Here is an 18,826-nt window from a genome sequence, read left to right as displayed (position 1 = left end):
TTAGCTTAATAAAAAAATTAAATATTTTTATTTTTTTCTATTCTATTCTTTTAAGTTCAAGTTGAGATTAACATGGTCGGGTTACACTCAAGTTGATTAGTTGATTAGGTTGATCAAGTTGGATAATTTAAAATCCATTTATAATATTTTTATTTTTTAAAAAAAAATTATGTATTTATATAAAATTTTAAAAAAGTAAATAGAACAAAACTTCAATATAGCAACAAAAAAAAATAAAAATAAATTTATGTATCTTTCTAAAATAATCTAGAAGTATATGAATATGATATAATATGATATTTTTTCTTAAAAATCTAAAAAGAAAATAAATATTATTATATAAAATAATATACATTATAAATATTATAAAAACATTAAATTAGATTGGCTCTTGTTGCTCAAACCTAAGCTCAAGTTCAACCTAAATTGTGTTTGGATTGAAAAAAAACTTAACCCAAACTCAATTTGAGTATTGAAAATTATTATCTAAATCCATCCAAACATCCGGGTTTGGATTGGAACAAATCAATTTCTTAAGTTGCACCTCACGAGGGGATAAAAAAAAAAAAAAAAGAATTAATTAAGAATTTTAGACACAATAATTTTGAATTAAAAACAAAAATTGACTTCTTTTCACTTGTTAATTTAAATTACTTTCAATTTTAACTAATATTATTAATACTAAATATTCTAAATGACTTAAATCAAGAGGACAAATGTTTTTCAATTGAAATCTTGAATTGTTTGAAATCAAAACAACACTCCATTTAAAAGTGTCATTTTATGATAAAAGTCTAAATTTTTAGTATTTTATAATCGGACAAAAATATCTAGGAATAAAGCTTGACTTAAACACATGATATTTGTTATCTCATATTTACTTGTGGTTCAATTGGATGATTTATCAAGAGCTTGGTCAACTATTCGATCAAATGATATTTACCATATATTTACCACGACTTAAAACATTTCTTTGCAAAATTGTGTTCAATTTCATGTGGCAATGCTGCCAAAGATCTCCTCATTAGTTGGGGGAAGAATCCCCGTGAATGGGATTTTTCTTTGACGAACATATAGAGAGAGAATTGGATATGGTTAGGCAATGTGTGATTGGTAAACAAGGATCGGTTTTTTAGCAAGGTACAAAATATATCGTCAAATATTCAATACGATTTGTAGAGTTCCTAGGGTATTTTGTCATGTCATCATCAGCAATAACCCAATGTCCTAAGAGCCCTCCATTTAAAAGATTTACGACTGCTGGGCAAAATAATTAAATATTAAAAATTAAAAATTGTCATATAAAAAGTGTGCTCTATATATAATCAGCCTTCAGATCAATTTTCTTGATGCAGGCATCACAGGATTACACATTCATAGACTGTTGTCTGTCCTATGGAAAAAGACACCACCACAAGGAATAAAACAAAAATGGGCAGGTTTCTAATCAAAAGAAGGCTCAGAACTCTAGGAGTTTTCTCAATTGACACTACAATTGAACGGTGTACCTCAAGAATCACATCCCAAGCAATAAGGAGTCTCTTGCATGGATGGTATCATTCCACCACTACACTTTCTGTATGAGAGAAGTTCATGGAAACCTAATATGAAAAGATCCTGCATAAGTGTTTTCAAAACATTAGGTAACTTGTCTCCTGATACTTTAGGAGACTCTCCTATAGAATCACAAGTGTTCTCAAAAACATTAGGTAAATTGTTGATTGTACTCACTTGATCACTGAATTCTCTGGAGCAGTTTGTCCACCATGATTTTCTGCTGCACCACACTCAAAGACTCGGAATTCATTATAGCATTCGCAACAAGGATGACTGTAGATGGAGATGAAGCATTTACCTGGCATTTGAAACCAAATGATAACATTGATGCTATCAATAAGCATTCTCTCTTCAATCAGGAAAGGTCGAAATAAACATCAAACAAGATTGCAAAAATGCGCAATTTCAACTTTGAGCTCAGCCCCAAAAATGGTATAGAGCTTTAAAGGGATATATATATATATAAAAACTGGGAAAATGGAACTACATCGGCAGTAAAACAATCAAGATACCAATGACACGTTGGGAAAACAGAAATACTTAATTGGACCACAATAAAAAGGCAGGGAGAATTATACCCAAACCCGGCCATTTAAACCAACTGCTATCTCAAAGGAAAGCTTCTTCCCAAGAGCCTCAAGGACTGGACATGTTGGTGAGCTCAGCAGCCTAGAAAATTTTTAAATGAGTGGTCATCACTTCAACTTAAATGAAACCTCAAAATTTATCATTTTGATCTGCAGTACTGTGCATCCAGACAAAGGAATGATTTATCCCTAACATTTATCTTTAAATGAATTAAAGGAGTTGGGCAAAAAGATCTTACATTCGTGATAGGCCTGTTGATGACTCAAACATGAAGCCGTCTTTAAGGGGGCCAAACTCTGCTGCTTTCCCACTGGCTAAGAACAAGATATGAAGTTTTAGAAACTATTAGACCAAATACCCTCCTCATAGTCTAAACAAAGTAGGAAAAAGTAACTCAAAGATGATACCACAAGTGTGAGGTATTTATAATGAAGCCAGAAATCCAAATAAACTAACCATCAGTGCATGAAAGCTCAGGATTCATGCCTGTGTTGGCCTTGACCACTCGAACATAGAGCAAAGTACCCGCCTGCAACATAAAAAGTCCGCCCAATAAAGTACTGCCAAGACATTATTTTTATAGTGGAACATGAACTAAAGGAAAAATAAATAAATGAATCAATGTTGCTGCATGCTTTTTTTATATTAACAAAAGACCTGCATTCTTATATTGCATTAGTTCTAATATTATTCACAGAACTGGCAGGAGGACATAGCACCATTATTTCCTAGTAAGGAGAAAAAAAAAAGGCAAAGAGAAAATGTTGTGTCTGTATGCATATGTGTTGGGGATTGCACTTTGAGTGCCTGTGGATAGACAATGAACAAGTGCTAATCAAATCCATTTGATATCGCTATGCAAACATCATATTGCATTAGCACTGATTCATAAAATGAACATGACTTGAGACTTTAGGACTTTCACCTCAAACTTGGGTATATTTCTCCTTGTTCCTCCTTCAAATGCAAGCACAGGCAGAAATGCCAATGCAGGTCCTTTGATGTCCACAAGAAAATTCTGCAAATGATGGGAACAAAGGTAATCATTTTAGAGTTTGTGAGAGTAAATAAAATATTTAAAATTATTTACTTTTGGTAAGTAAACGATGCTCTAAATAAGATTTTGAAATTATTTATCCAAGGAAAACTAAACATGAATACACAAGTTCAAAATTATGTACCATGGGGATAATTAGAAAAAAAAAACAGCAGAATGTACATGGATATTCTGTAGAAATAACACATGGGACAAAGACATAGCATCTGAAAAATCTTATAACTCATTCTCCTTTTGAGAAAAAAAATAATAATAAATAAATAAATAAAAATAAATCAATTGAAAGAAAAAGGTGATAAAAATCTTACCCAATTTTTATTTTTTTTTTAATCAGAAACAAGCATATGTATTAATTATGAATAAATAAAACATGAGAAGGATGAGAAATCCTCCTCATGAAATACAGGCCTGATAAAAAAAAGCTAAGTAAACATCCTCTATACAAGGGGCTATACAAAATGAACAAAAGCCTATACAGGTGTGACTACTCTTGGCCCTGTAGACCCTACGCTAAGGGGTGCAAATCAACAACCAATTAAGCCAAATTACACTCAAAGGATAGGGTTTAAAAATGTGTGTACAGAATCTTACCCAAATTTTCTTTCATAGAAAAACAATGTTACTTTCCAATATTTTAAGCTCAATGCCTCTAAAGCCATGGGGAAAATGATAAGAATGCATTTGGACTACAATAAGGGATCCTGAAGGATAATCAGAATCCAAAATATATTGGCTAATTTGGTAAGTTAGGTGGAACTCTGCCCCACATTTGCAGATTGAAGTAAACTTCAATTTACAAGTTAAAGATAGAAAGGAGGGAGATTGAAGTTCAATCTTATCAATTGCACAGAAAGCTAATTTTTTCCAAACTAATTGGTTAGGTGCAAAAGATCACTACTGCACAGTATGCTGGTAGTCAATATAGACATGTGAAGTATAGAATTGCAGAAGGGGAGTCAAATTCATAATCTAAAGCAAGGAGAACAATAGTAGAATTCCCTTGGAAGAATAATAATAAATAATAAATGCTAAGTTAAAACTCAAGAGTGAACATCTGATACAAGAATACCAACATAAGGAAATCAACGAATTGATGAGTTTGCCAATATGGGTCACAAGGTTCATGGAGATTAAAATTTGGTTGAAGGGGGTTTCTCAGTTGGCAATGGATTTGATCCTTGAGGATTTTGAGGTGATGTTCTGACTGGGTACTGTGGGTGCATAATAATTTTACTTACCAGAAGTTAATAAAAAAATAATAAAATGAAAAAAAGTGAATCTCATCAACTTTTCCCAATAAGCACCACAATGTCAGCTGAAACACAGGAATATGTCTAATCCTCCATGTCAAAGTGTACCCAGAACCAAAAATTACTGACAAATCAAATCTCAACAAGAAACTACCATTTCTTCATGTGCTCCTCATATAGTATATTTCATTTTTTAGAAAATAATATCAAACACTATCATGTCTACAAAGTAAAGATGCTTATTTATATTGTATTTACAGTGAAAAGGGGGCAAAATAATAGAATGAAAAAAGGTGAATCTCATCCAATTTCCCAATAAGCACCACAATGACAACTGAAACACAAGAATATGTCTAATTCTCTATACCAAACTGTACCAGAACCAAAAATGACTGATAAATCAAATGTCGACAAGAAACTATCATTTGTTCATGTGCTCCTCATATAGTATATTTCATTCTTTAGAATATAATATCAAACACTATCATGTCTACGATGCAAAGATGCTTATTTATATTGCATCTCCAGTGAAAATGGGGCAAAACAAAAAAGAATTCCAGCAATTTGAATAAACAATTAAGCTAAATCAGGTATGAAGTTCCTATACTAACACCAAAAAATTCATTAGTGCAACTGAAACATGAGATTGGAGTACTTCAGAAGTGCTTACATCTGCTTTAGAATCTACCACAATTCCAAGAACAGTATCCTCCACGCATGGCACATACTGTACAAAAGAATAGCCACATAAGGAATGCCGCAAATAATAACTTACAGTGTTGGTAGTTCCTATAGCATAAACTGTCAAGATAGTATTCTGTCATCTTTATCATAATTATCTCATGATAATTGCACCATACTCACCCTCTTTTGGGAGCTTTCCACCCAATATTTATTGGGCTTTGAGAACCTTAGCCTCCCTGCTTTCGTGACAGTAATAGCATCACAATCCTGAAAAAATTAGGGTTGCAATGATGGATACATATATACTCTAATCAATGCAAAAGAGAAAGGGGAAACAGGAAAAAAGAAAAAATGCAACAACAAATAAACCTATTGCAAATCAAATCTCGAGGAGAGGAATTACATTCGGAAAACAAAAACCTAGAAATCACAAGCTAACTAACCATCAAACAACTAAATAGGGCATGGTTGAATGATTATGAACAGATTGAACCTCAAAATTGTTGTTCCTCTACAAACTGGAAGAAGAAACAACCAATCACATCCTCCTTCATTGTGTTAAGACAAGGGTTTTGTGGCACTTTCTATTTCTACTTTTCGGGGTGAACAGGTATTGTCATCTTCAATAAAAGAAACTCTACTAAGTTGGCAAGGGAGGTTTCTGGGGAAAAATTGGAGGGAGTTTCCGAAGGCTGCCCCATTGTGTGATTTTGGCCATATGGAATGAGAGGAATGACATATCTTTTGATAATCAGGAACAGTCTGATCAAGCCAAATAAATGTTGTTTTTGAACTCTCTTCTGTTGTGCTCAAAGAGATCCATGGATATGAATTCCACATCTATTCTAGATCTAGTTGACTGGTTGGATCTAAATAAGGGGTGAGAAGTTTTTTTGTTTCTTTCTTCTTTTTTTTTTTTATCATTTGGCTCCCTTGTATTCATCTTGTGCTCTTTACTGCAGCGCTTTTTTTATTGGTGCTGTTAATATAATTTTGTTTGTGTATCAAAAAATTAAAAAAGAGTAAAAATAAAAAAAATAAAAAATGAGGAACAGATTGAACCCCAATCCTTTTTTTTTTTTCCTATTTGGAGTGGGAAACACAAATTGAGAATTATGCATTCCCAAATATATAAGCTGCCAGGCATTGATGTAAATAAAGTGTCACCAGGCCATTATCAGAGTCGAGTAAGAGGCTGCGCAAAGTAACAAGAATGTCCCTCAAAAACTTTGCAATGTGAAAGAGCGATAATTATCATGTACTACGATTGCATGTTTTACATGATGAATGGAAACATTAAGTGATATGCCAATTTATGCACTTAAACACCCATGATTTCAAGAAATGTCCATCCATCAAATCAACTACTTATTTCCATCACCGAATGATCACGTGCAGAGACCGACATTCAAAGAAAAATAAATAAAAATTAAAGCAAGAACCAAGAAATTACATTCTCAAAAAGGAGCTGTCACAAAAAACAAAGTCCTCACAGCAAACAACAATAAAATCAATGAAATTTGCACTCTTTATAAAACTGTAAAAGGCAAACATTAACAGAAGAACCAGTGTTATCAAAGGCAATCACTTGGGTTGCCTAGGCCATCAAGCTAGGTGAGGCAAATAAAAGTCGCCTCTTGAAGACCTAGGCAAGGTGGCTTCAAAGAGGCAACACCTAGGCAATTGCCTTGGGATAAGGTGCAAGGCATAGAGGTGGTCGCCTTTCACCATGAGTTAAGATTAAATATACTTAAATTATAATTTCTTTCAATTTAACATTGGATTAAATGAAGTATAAGATGGAATATTATATTATTAATCATAGAGAAAATGAGATGGAGAGATATCAATATAGTTTTGATGGAAGTGATGACAATTTTAATTTCAATGACGACTATGATGATGATGCCAAGGCTTCTCTAGGATGTTCATTCTCTTATTTTGTTTTTTATTATGATTTTTAGATGTTTGAAAAATTAGAATATGCATTTAGATAGGATGAATATCTTTAAACAATATGATAATTCTTATGATGTGGAATATAATATTTAACATTTTGAATAATTATTACTATTTTGTTAATTTTATAAGGCATCATGAGAAATGAAAAATTAATAGTGTATAAGTATTGAATAAGTAAATATATGTATATTCTTTATCACCTTACGTCAGGCTATCGCCTTGTTTTTCGCCTTTTGTCCTAAGTTAAAAGGAGTCTTATTACTTTAACATCGCCTTTTGCTTTTAACAACACTGAGAAGAACACATTTAAATGCTGCCTAAAGCACAATAGAACAACCCGATTAAACTTACACACCCCACAAATTCCTAAGGGCCTGTTTGGAAGTAGAAGAAAAATACTTTCATGAACATTCCATTTTCAAGATTAAGAACTACAAAATATTTGCTTTCGGATTGTTTCAATTACCAAAATACTTGCATTCTTTCAATTGTGGAAAACAATAACGTTTTCTGGAACTGACCCATTTGTAAAAGAAGTTTCCAAAAACATATTACTACATGTCTTTTCTTATTATTCTATTTTTCTGCTTTATAAGTGATAACAGCTCTCATTGTCTCTAACATGCAAGCCCAATGGGGAACAGACATCTATCAGCAACTTAAGTCCCACACCTCATGAAATCATTAAATTTTCCCATCCCAGAAACAAGTATCAAGAAAAGAATACGAATTAAATACAACCCAAAATCGATCAATGAAGTTACCAAAATACCATTACTTTAGAAAACGAAAATAACTAAATAAATAAACACTACATTGAAAAAAATCGAAATTAAGAACACAGAAACCCTAGTAACGGACCTGATGGAGGCCGCCTCCAAGCTTGACGGTCTGGTTACCCATTTTTGATAGATCAAGAACCACATCTCCTGGAACCTAATCACAATAGACAAATTCAATTCCCAAGGAAATTGAAAAAACAAAAATAAAAATTAAACCAAATTATAAAAATATAAATAAAATACACAGACAGAGAATTTTTGGGAGCCGAATAAGAAGGAAGCTGAGGAAGAAGGAAACTGAGTTGGAACTCACCACCAACTGGTCGACGAAGCTTGCAGGCTTGTTGTCTTCCATTGTTTCTTTAACAAGGTGGAGACTTGAGAGTGGCCAGAATTGTTTCTTGAACTGCTCCGTAATATATTTCAGTTCGACTTGGGCCTGGGCCGACTTGGGCTATTGTGTGGCCCATACCGGCCCAACTACCCATACGGCCGCTTCTCTTCACTCTTTTGAAACAAAACCCTAAGCCCTTTCTTTCTCCCTCGTGGTTGAAATCTTTGAGTCTTCGATCAGGTACTTCCTCTTCAAAATGTTGGTTTTTAATTTGCTTTTAGCACTTCCTGGTGATTTTCAATTCTTTCTCTGGAGGTCCTTGCTTCTATTAGGAATCGTATCTGCATTACAGACTTCTTTGTTGGTCATTTTCTTACTGGAATTTTTCTCGCTAACCAAACAGGGGTTTAATGATAGCTGACCCATTTTTAATCGGAAAGGACCAATATTTCACAGTCTTACCTTATGCAAGTGCTATAAAGATAGATTTTCCTGTTTGCAGTTTCCATTTCCACACTGATATGTTGCTTTCTGTGCGGTGGAAAAAGGATGGAATTTTGAGGAGTTATCGTTAGCATAAAGCAAAAATATTTAGTGTCGTAATATGTACGGTATGATTAAAGCTTCTGTATTAGATACAGAAGTATAATTTTCTCTTTTTCAATTTTGGTTTATGTCTTCAGTTAATTTTTCCAGGCTACGCAGTTTGAATCAACTCTAGGAAAGCGAAGCTGTGCCTTGCAAATTGTTGAAAATGCTGCTGCATAGACATGATTAAAGGATTGTACTCCGTTGCAGTCGTCTTCATCTCATGAGCTGTGGGTTTTACTAAATTAACGAAACCATGAAGTTTACTGCACTTGTCAAAACTGTTCGTGTTCATCCAACTCTCCCCAAAATAATCGGGCCTTTGCAATCTCGTTTTTTCCAACATGATTTTGTTCCAAGAGAGCCTAATGCCAAGCCCAGGAGGTACAAATATCCGCCCTTCTATGATCCCTATGGCCCTAAGCCTCCACCCTCCGAAAAAGTCGTGGAGCTTGCGGAACGAATTGCAGCCCTAGCCCCTGAAGAACGGCGGCAAATTGGTCCCATGCTGAAAGATAGGCTGAGCCTTCCGAAGACGCAAGTGATTTCAACAGAAGGAATGGAATTGGGTTCCCAGGGAGGGGCAGCCGCAGGAGCCGGAAAGGTTGAGGAAAAGGTGGAGAAAACAGCATTTGATGTGAAATTGGAGAAGTTTGAAGCAGCTGCAAAAATCAAGGTGATCAAGGAAGTGAGGGCTTTTACTAGTCTGGGGTTGAAGGAGGCCAAAGACCTTGTTGAGAAGGTGCCTGTTGTGATCAAACAAGGGATCACTAAAGATGAGGCAAATGACATAATAGAGAAGATAAAGGCTGCTGGAGGAGTTGCAGTGATGGAATAGAGTTCTAGATTCTCTCTTGTTCCTTTTTTTTCTTTCAATTTCAAAATGTTGGTCCTGTTCTCCTAGGTATTTCATTAGGAAGGGTGGGCTTAGGGAATGTCCCATCCTTAAAATTTCGAATTTTTTGTCACATGCAGATGGATGCCCATACCTTGTGGAGATGAAAAAGGAATAATTAAATTTCATTCAAGAATTGCAATCTGGGTTTGTCCTGAATTTTGAACATTTTCTTTGGATTGTTGGTGGTGTCATCAGTAAAACTGATTGGTTTCAGGGATTCCTGTGCTGCTTAAAAATCTTTCCCTTTTTTGGTGTGTGAGAATTCATTTCCATTCAAGTCTTCTATTGTTTTCTTTAAGAAGATATGAGTCATGAAAAATCTGATAATTAGGAATAATTAAATTTTCATTCAAGAATTATAATCTGGGTTTGTCCTGAATTTTGAACATTTTCTTTGGATCGTTGGTGTACTTTGATTCAGTTTGTGTCATCGGTAAAACTGATTGGTTTCAGTGATTGCTGTGCTGCTTAAAAATCCCTTTTTTTGTGTGTGAGAATTCATTTTCATTCAAGTCTTCTATTGTTTTCTTAATAAGGTATGAGTCATATGAAAAATCTCATAATTAGAAAGAAGAAATTAATTCCTACCAGAAATAGAATGATGGGAATGTGCAAAAACAGTTGAATTGGAAAATCAGTAGGCTTGAAATTATCTGCTTGTAAACCAGCCTCCACCCTCTTTCTTGAATTCTGATTTTTTATGTTTGTATACTTGAGTGAATTTATTTCAAGAGGCACCATAAGAGGGAAGAAATTGCTGGAAAGTTACATTGCAGTTCACATGATTCAACCACTTGCTGCTACTATATAGTGAGGCTGCCTATGCTGGTTCTTATTGCCCTTGGAACTGCTATGATTCCAAATGGGTTTGGCCCGGCTCTCATCCATGGAGCAAATAGCATATAGAATTCTGTGAAGCTATTGTGGTTACTCTTGGATTCATTGCAAGGAGAAATGCAAATTTTTCATCTAAGTTCTTCTCACAGGCAATAAAAGAAATAAATGTAGCCATCTAAATTATAGACCACTGCATCTTGTCCCACTCAATGCAATTAACCATGGAGGTTGAGTTTAAAAATTTAAACATCTGGAGTGAGTAGAAACAAACAGGTCACACATGGAGAAACAAACCCAGTCTACAATAGAGTCATCTGCAATGCACTTATAAACAACCTCGACAGAACATCCAATATAGTGCAGTTGGAACTAAGAAGAGGAAGAGGAGCCAACCATTGTGCTTACTTTCTTAAGGAGCCCTTTAATCTCACCCTCCAATTTGGCTCTCATCTCTGGAGAAAGATTGTCCCCTGACTTCTCCAACATTGAGGTCATCATCTCAAGATTCTGCCTAATAAAGAAAAGGGGACGTGCCTCTCCAATTGGAGGCTTTGAACCAGAAGATCTTGCTGAGGTCTTCAATGACTCCACAGGCTGAGAAGCTAGAGCCACCTGCTGATTCCTATCTTGCTCCAAAGCCATAGAAGCAGCTGAGGAATGATTGAGTTGGTAATTGACAAGGGCGGGTCCAAAAGGGCTGCATTTTTCTAAACTCTGAAAGGCCTCTCTGGCATCAGAATATCTTATGAAGACAACCTGGGCACCCGGAGAATCTTTCAACACCTCTGTTTCTGACTCCTTCAGTGGTCCAAACTTGAAAAATGCTTCAACCAGAGCTTCCTTTGAAGGCATGGGGGATCCCTGGGCAAATGTCAAGGTAAGAGTGGTACCAAGAGCTTCTGCAGTATTCGCCACTTTATTATAATTCATATTTATATCCAGCATCCCACCAACAATTTTGTTTCCAACTTCTCCTTTTCTCCTCCTTTTCTTCCGCTCAGGTTTAACTTTAGATGAAAGGCAATTAATCTCCAGCAAATGTTTTTCTGTTGAGCTGGGTTCAGCACTATTTCCATTCAAGTCTGGTATGCTAGCAGCGCAATTGATTTCTGGGCACTCCATCATTGCCTTTTCCTTCCTCTTTCTTTTCCTAGGCTTCAGTTTACCTCCAGGTGCAAGCAGGCTTGTCACCTGCGAATCTTCTACCATCAAACTGAATTTAGCAATGTTTCCATTAACCTCTGGTAGGCTAACAGTAAATTCACCATTTGAAGATGCTCCTTCCTTCCCCTCCCTACCATTCAGCTCAGGAATAACTCCAAGTGAATGCAGACCCATTCCCGGCAGATCTTTCATTGATGGGCTGGGTTTAGCATTATTTCCATTTACATCTAGTGCAACAGTGCTCATAACTTGCAAATCTTCCACCGATGGGCTGGGTACTGGACTATTCCTATTCAAATCTGGTATTCCAGCAGTGAATTTCATATGCAGACGCTCTGAGGTTGCACCTTCCTTCTTTCTCTTATTTGGCTCAGGTTTTCCATTTGGTGCAAGAGGCTTCACCTCCCCAGAATCATTTATCAGTGAACTGCTTGTAACAATGCCAACATTCACATCTAATAGGCCAGGAGTAGGCTTGGTCTTTGATCTCTTTGAATTTGTTCCTTCCTTTTTCTTCATCATCTTCCGCCCAGGTTTCCCTTTGGATGATTGGCAACTCATCTCCTGCATATTATGGGCATGCCCATTCACACCTCGCAACTCATCTCCTGCAGAATCTTTTCCAAGTAAGCTGGATTTCACATGGTGTCCACTGGCATCTGGTATGCCAGCAGTCAGTTCAGCCAAATGCTTTAGCGTCACTTTTTCCTTTTTCTTTCTCTTCTTTGGCTCAGGTTTTATAGGAAGCTTAATTTCCAGTGGCCCTTTCTCCAAAGAGCTGGGTTCTGCTGCTAAAGCCTCTTTCTCACCACTTATATTATTTTCATACATCTTACATTGGGATGCCTCACTATACATTGAACATCTGAACCTATGAAAGAATCTCTCAATTGAAACAAAATTCTTTCTTTCGCTTGGATAAAGACAATCTAGAGCCGCAAAACGAAGCTCTGAGAGCATTACAGCAGAAGATGCATTTATTGAATCTACATCACCAGAAGTGTTTCCCTCACTAACAGATTTTCTGGACCTTTTTTTCTGTGCCTTGCCACTACATTTTACAATTGGAGGGGGTGCACCAAGCTGTTCTGAAGCCTCATTCATGCCCACCCCAGCACAAGAAACTTTGGGAACCTTGGGGTCTTCTGTTTCAGAATCTTCCAAAACAGGGCCTTTACGCCCCCAGTTTAAGTTTATGTAGGGAGGAGATAAGTACTTGCTCTTCTTTCTTTCCCTGGATTCAACACCCTTTTCAGATTTTGTTCCGGTCCCACTATCACCATCTCTGACATTTGATGCTTTGTTCTCCAGTGTTGTTGGAGACCTTGAGAGGCCAGCCTCCTCAGAGGAAGAAGCCAATTTACCAACGTCTTCAGCTTCATTACATTCCTTCCTAACTTGAAAACCTCCCCTCTTTTTTCTCTTCCTGGTTTTTGATGGCGGATTGTTGGATATAATTTCTTCTTCAGCAACATCCTTTCTGTGGTTCTCCTGTACAACATGCATATCCTGTCGTGAAATCTTAGCAGGGCCAACAGTTTTCTTTGTATGAGAAACTTTATCCTGCAAATTCTCTGATTCCTTCTGCAGTGATGTTGAGGGAGTTTTGCCAAACCCATCTTGATTTTGTTCTCTAATTTGGTCATCAACATTGCTTCTGGCTGTCAACTCATCCCCAGTACTGTCTTCTACATCATTCGTTCCCCGGAGCTGACGCATAGACAATTGACAATGGCCTATTGAACAGTAAAATGCAGATAAACGACTCTTCAAAACAGCAAATTCAAGCATGCTAGACATAGAAACAACTTGGGCAAGATTTTTCAGATGTGCAAGAAACTTTGCAGGTTCAAAGGGAGCAACTAAATCACACATTTTGTGCTCTGGCACAGACAGTTCTTCCTTCACTCCAGAATTACCAGCCAACAGACTAGGAAGTTCAGTCCTACTCTTTTTCAAAATGCAAGAACAAGTCATCTCCAACTTCACATGCCTACCAATCTCATTGACAGCCTTTTCAACAGCTCCAAGGAAACTTCTAGAGTTGGTTTGCCCTGACATCTGTTCAAAGTCTTCATGAAGAGGTTTTAACTGAGATGGACTGCACCAATCAAACTTTCCATTCCCAAAGTACCCAACCAAGAAGCTGTGGCCCGAGCTGCACTTTGCCACATACTTTGACACATCCATAGGATCACAAATCTGACCAGGCCACCAACTCTCACTTTTGGTTTTGACCCATACCAAATCTCCTATAGAAAATTTGCAATCTTGATTATCAATTGCCTCTCCCTCTTTGTTCCCAGATTCTCTTGTCTTCTTTGCATCCACCTCTAACCCTGAACAATTTGCTTCATCTAGATTATCCCCTACAACTCCACTTGGTGGACCAGAAACTTCCACAACAAGCGAAATGCCATCTCCAGAAACTTCTATCTTCTTCGGCGACTCAACCCCATCCAATGGTGACATGGGGCAATCTTTCATTTCTTCGTCCATCACCATTTTCTCAATCCCACTTTTCTCATCCCCATTGCCAATCCTCCCCACTTCAGACAAAGACTTATCTCCCTCTACACTAACTTCATTGTTTTGAGGCAAAACTATTTGGGATTCCACAGAATCTGAAGCCCCATGCACCTCAGTTTCCACCACCACCCCTTCGTTCAATAAACAACACTTCTCGGTCTGACCAACACCCAAACACTTTTCAGTACCAGCAAGAGTGGCAACTACTACATTGCTGACCCCATTGTCCTTATCATCAACATCATCACTTCCACCATTCTTTTCCACCAAAACTGACACTGAACCAGTTGGACTCTCACTGAAACCAAATGACCCAGAAGCTTCTTCTAGGGCTTTTGCACCTGGGTCCTCAGCTAGGGTTTTTGGGGCATTTGGTTTTTCTCCCATTGCTTTTCTTTTCCCCCAAATTGATCAAAATCGCATCAACTTCAGAACTGATCAAAAAACAGAACCCAAAAAAAAAAAAAAATCACCCCAAAAAAAAACCAAAGCTTTATGGTCTTGCTAAAGAGAAACCAACTAAACCAAAAAGAAATTCAGAAATAAACACAACGTTTCATTAACAGATTCAAACATAATAATAATAATAATAATAACAATAATAAATAATAAATAATAATAATGATCATCACCACCAAATAATAATAATAATAATACCTTAAGGGCTTGGCTTTCCATTTCTTCTGAGACTGCGACTGAAACGATTCAACCCGTCAGAGTTAAGAATAGCTAAAATCGCGATGCGAAGAAGATATGATTAGCCGGAAAAGGGTTTGAAGTTAGGAAAGAAAATAATTTCTGGAGTCGGAAATGTCGGGAAAATGAAATTTTCTCGGTAGAAAATACTGAGCAAAAGATACGGATAGTAACATAGTGTCGTTTTCCTTTCTTTTCTTTTTTTCCTAGATGCTTATGCTTCTATTCTTATGCATTTGTCCGCATTCGAAGCCCCTCCTTTCATTTTCTCTCTCTTTCTTTGGTTTTTTTTTTTTTTTTCCTTTTTTTTTTTTCTCTTTTGTTTAATAAAAAATTATCTACATTTACCTTTTGATTTTCTTTTAACAAACTTTTGACTTATTTTTTACCCATTTAAAAGTATGATCTTACCATAAATATAGTTAAATTTTTTAGAAATAAAAGGAAAAAATATCTTATATTAGAAAAAAAAAAAAAAAAATCTATCTACTCCATCAATGTTTTTGCCTTACAATAATGCGATTACCAATTAGTTAATATATAAAAATTTGTTAATCGAATCAAATCAATCTATTTAGGAAGGTTCATCCATCACCTTGCTCATCTTTTCTTTTTTGTTTTTCTTTTTTTTATATATATATTTATTGATTTTGGGAATATAAATGGCGATATATGAGATAAGTCTTCGTAATGGTAACACAGGTATCCAAAAACAACAAATCTTTATGAAATTTAATATAAAAAAATTCATTCAATGGGTAAATTTCACTCGCTCCCTTTAATGTTTTGGCTAAGTGCACTTAGGCATCATAAGTTTGAAATTTTACTAAATACCTCTTTTATTAAATGAAATGGGAGTGAAAAAAATAAATAAAATGATAAATAAGGTATTTAATAAAATTTTAAATTAATGATGACTAATTGTATTCAACTTAAACTTAGAGAGAGATGGGTTGATCAATAAAAGAATAACAACTCTATAGAAGGAGATGGATTATCATGCCAAGTCATTAATTTTTTTATGATTGATTGACAAGGGTGTTGATGTAGTGCAATTAATCTAAGAAAAAAAGGACCTACTAAGGTTAATTTAGCATTCTCTCTCTCTCTCTCTCTCCCCCCTTCCTCCCTGTCATGATTTGACCACCTTTTAGGATGAACATCCACAGAGCTTTTAATTGATCTAATAAAATAACATACATAATGCACTTCAAATAAAATAAAATAAAAATTCATTTTACCTAATTTGTTAATAATAGTTAGATTAATTAACTAGTAGCTCAAAAAATACGACTTTTGTCAATTAATATGAGAGTAAATGTCTTTTTTTAAGTAGCGATCTATTATCTATCGATGTAAGTCAATCAACCTAGTAAGACCAATTCATTATCAATCTCTTCTTCTTTTCTTTTTTCACAATTTGGCTACCTTTATTAACTTTGTATCCTCCAAGCACTATTGCTAATGTGAACTCCTTACAACACATTAATTGTAAATAAATAAATAAATCATCTAACAATATAAAAGAATTTCATTGACTCAAAATAAAACCTTTGACTAATAATGATCGACCATCATACCATACCAATTGAAGGGTGCATGATTGAAGCAAATATAAGGCCATACAATCCATCCAAGTCAATCAACCTATTAATTTCAATCCATCACCCATTTGTTCTCCTTTGCCCTCTATCACGACTTACCTACTTTTATTGAGTTTAGATATTCTTAGCACTTAGTAACTCATGCTAATTCCTCGTAATACATATAAAACCTTTAATTGATTCAATTAACCAATGGTGGACTCCTTATAACATACCTAGAATCTTCTAATTAACAAGGTCAAACAATATATTTCTAAAAATAAGCATAAAATTTAATCCAAACCAACATTGTTTTTCAAAATCAATCCAATTATATGGATTGGCAAATCAAATTCTAAATCACTTGAAATTTGATAATAATAATTGAATTAACAAATATCAGCTCTATCAGTATTACTTTTGGAATCAAACCTTTTATTTGAGGTTATAAATCGAGCTAAGTCACCCAAAGTTATGTATGTCACTTATAAGGTCAATAATATGAGAAGTGTGTCTACATGTAAAAATAATTTACCATACATTTAAACAACACATCTTTACTAAATTTAGTTGAAAGGAAAAAAAAAATAAAAATTACAATATAAAAAACTTTCATCCAATCAATTAATCTAAAAGTAGTGGTCTTCTACTAATGGGTGATCTATTATTATACCAAGCCAATCACTATGGATAGACATGCCAAGAATAGGCCATCAATCCTAGTCCATGGACTTAATAAAACCAATCCATCATCCATCTCGTCTTTTTCTTTTATAGGATGCGATTACCTTTATTGACTTTGGATCCTTTGAGCACTTGGAGTTCATGTGAAATCCTTACAACATATATTGATTGATCTATTAATCAATCATTAATTTCTTATAACACTCGTGAAATCTTTGATTGGTCTAATTAATTGACCTAAAGAATACATTTCCTTAAAAAAATAATCAAATTAGCTTCAACGAAATTTGATAATGATAATTGGATCAATTAACTATCATCTACATTAACATTTCTTTTAAAGCCAAATCTTTTATTTAAAATTACAAATCGAGTTCTCTAGGATCATGAATCAAGTTCTAAGTCTTTGAATGTAAATTACTTCTATCATCAAGTTCTTAGCAACCGATGTAAATTATTTTTATCATACACTTAATTATACATTAAGTAATTATTTGTAAAATCTAAAGTCTATGTTTGCATGCCTATGTGTAAATTAACAAGGATAAACCTTAGGCAAATTTAATTGAATTCAAATATTTTAAATATTTTAAACAAGTATTTGTAAAATTTAGAGCCTTTAAGTAGGTGTCATACAAATAGAAACTTTGGATGAAATTAAAACTCTCGTTGTACAAATTTTGTTGAGGCTCTTAAATCTTTATCATTTGAATGAACAAAAATGATTTAGCTTCCATGAACTTTGGAGCATATATTCTTAAAATTTCAGAAGAGATGGCTCAAAAAAGAAAATTTTATTTTATAAAAGTGGGGTTGGTGGATCCTATTCTTGCTATACAAGGCCTAAAAGTGGGAACAAAGTGGTGGGGGCCACCCACCTATGAAGCGGCAAACAAGGCAAAGATCCAATGGGTGTGACAAGCAGTGAGAGTCGGTGAAGAGCACGTTTCTCACGCGACTGTCACAGATGAAATCTGACTGTACTCATTTCAACGTAATCTATGGCCGTGAGTGGGTTGTCACGGGTGAAGAGAGGTGTTGGGTGTGAGGATAGTGAGGATAGCGAGTAGACAAGCCCTAGACAAATTGGGGGTACCCCAAAAGACAAGGGAAGGGGAGGTCAGAATTCAGAGGTGATCCACGTGAACAATAATTTCATGTTTGTACCACCAACGTTTCAAATTCAAAAGTGTGGTTAATTTCTCCTGGCCCCCCACCTTCCTTAGTCGCCTGAACGGCTCCACCAGTCAGTGAAATGCCACTTTTTGCTCTGTTTGGCTACAAAAGGCACAATGTATTGCCCCCCGGAATGCAATGGACATCGAAGTTTATCTGGTGTCACAAGCCAATGAACTGGAACTTTATGCTCTGCTTAGCTGAGAAAAGGCACAAATTTATGATTTATTGCTCTCCGGAATGCAATGACATCGAAGTTTATCTGGCGTTTGGTTGTCGAGAAAGGAAACGAGAAAAAAAAAAAGAAAAAAAAAAATACTGAGTCACTGCCTTAGAAAACTAATACTGTGACTGGGGCATTCCGAGAATCGAACTCGGGACCTCTCGCACCCAAAGCGAGAATCATACCACTAGACCAAATGCCCTCGATGCTAAGGGCTCCAGCAAAAATGAAATT

General features: G+C 35.4%; 3 protein-coding genes and 1 non-coding gene across 5 annotated transcripts; 1 reads left to right on the top strand and 3 right to left on the bottom strand.

Annotated features, from left to right (window-relative positions):
* Positions 1-1,258: 1,258 nt before the first annotated feature.
* LOC117904925 (putative exosome complex component rrp40) lies at positions 1,259-8,297 on the bottom strand. Of its 2 annotated transcripts, XM_034817746.1 has the most exons (10): positions 8,194-8,297; positions 7,960-8,034; positions 5,317-5,403; positions 5,123-5,179; positions 3,071-3,163; positions 2,602-2,674; positions 2,384-2,459; positions 2,136-2,226; positions 1,732-1,855; positions 1,259-1,617 (listed from the first exon to the last, which is right to left on the bottom strand). In XM_034817746.1, the coding sequence occupies exons 1-9, from the start codon at positions 8,233-8,235 to the stop codon at positions 1,736-1,738; spliced, it is 714 nt and encodes a 237-aa protein (XP_034673637.1). In that variant the 5' UTR covers positions 8,236-8,297; the 3' UTR covers positions 1,259-1,617; positions 1,732-1,735. The 2 variants fall into 2 exon arrangements, with proteins under 2 accessions (XP_034673637.1, XP_034673638.1); XM_034817747.1 differs by lacking the exon at positions 2,136-2,226 and having other exon boundaries at positions 2,384-2,455.
* Positions 8,298-8,368: 71 nt separating this feature from the next.
* On the top strand, positions 8,369-9,913 carry LOC117904926 (50S ribosomal protein L7/L12). The gene is made up of 2 exons (XM_034817748.1): positions 8,369-8,454; positions 8,911-9,913. The coding sequence occupies exon 2, from the start codon at positions 9,059-9,061 to the stop codon at positions 9,638-9,640; it is 582 nt and encodes a 193-aa protein (XP_034673639.1). The 5' UTR covers positions 8,369-8,454; positions 8,911-9,058; the 3' UTR covers positions 9,641-9,913.
* A 742-nt stretch (positions 9,914-10,655) lies between these two features.
* LOC117904747 lies at positions 10,656-15,117 on the bottom strand. The gene is made up of 2 exons (XM_034817503.1): positions 14,888-15,117; positions 10,656-14,664 (listed from the first exon to the last, which is right to left on the bottom strand). Exon 2 carries the CDS (start codon positions 14,615-14,617, stop codon positions 10,907-10,909), a length of 3,711 nt encoding a protein of 1,236 aa, XP_034673394.1. The 5' UTR covers positions 14,618-14,664; positions 14,888-15,117; the 3' UTR covers positions 10,656-10,906.
* Positions 15,118-18,722: 3,605 nt separating this feature from the next.
* TRNAP-UGG lies at positions 18,723-18,794 on the bottom strand. Its single transcript has one exon. It is a non-coding gene; the product is annotated as a tRNA-Pro (tRNA).
* Positions 18,795-18,826: the final 32 nt, after the last annotated feature.

The sequence above is a fragment of the Vitis riparia genome, chromosome 17, assembly GCF_004353265.1.
Source record: "Vitis riparia cultivar Riparia Gloire de Montpellier isolate 1030 chromosome 17, EGFV_Vit.rip_1.0, whole genome shotgun sequence".
Taxonomy (NCBI): Eukaryota; Viridiplantae; Streptophyta; class Magnoliopsida; order Vitales; family Vitaceae; genus Vitis; species Vitis riparia.
This window is presented reverse-complemented; position numbering and strand designations above follow the sequence as displayed.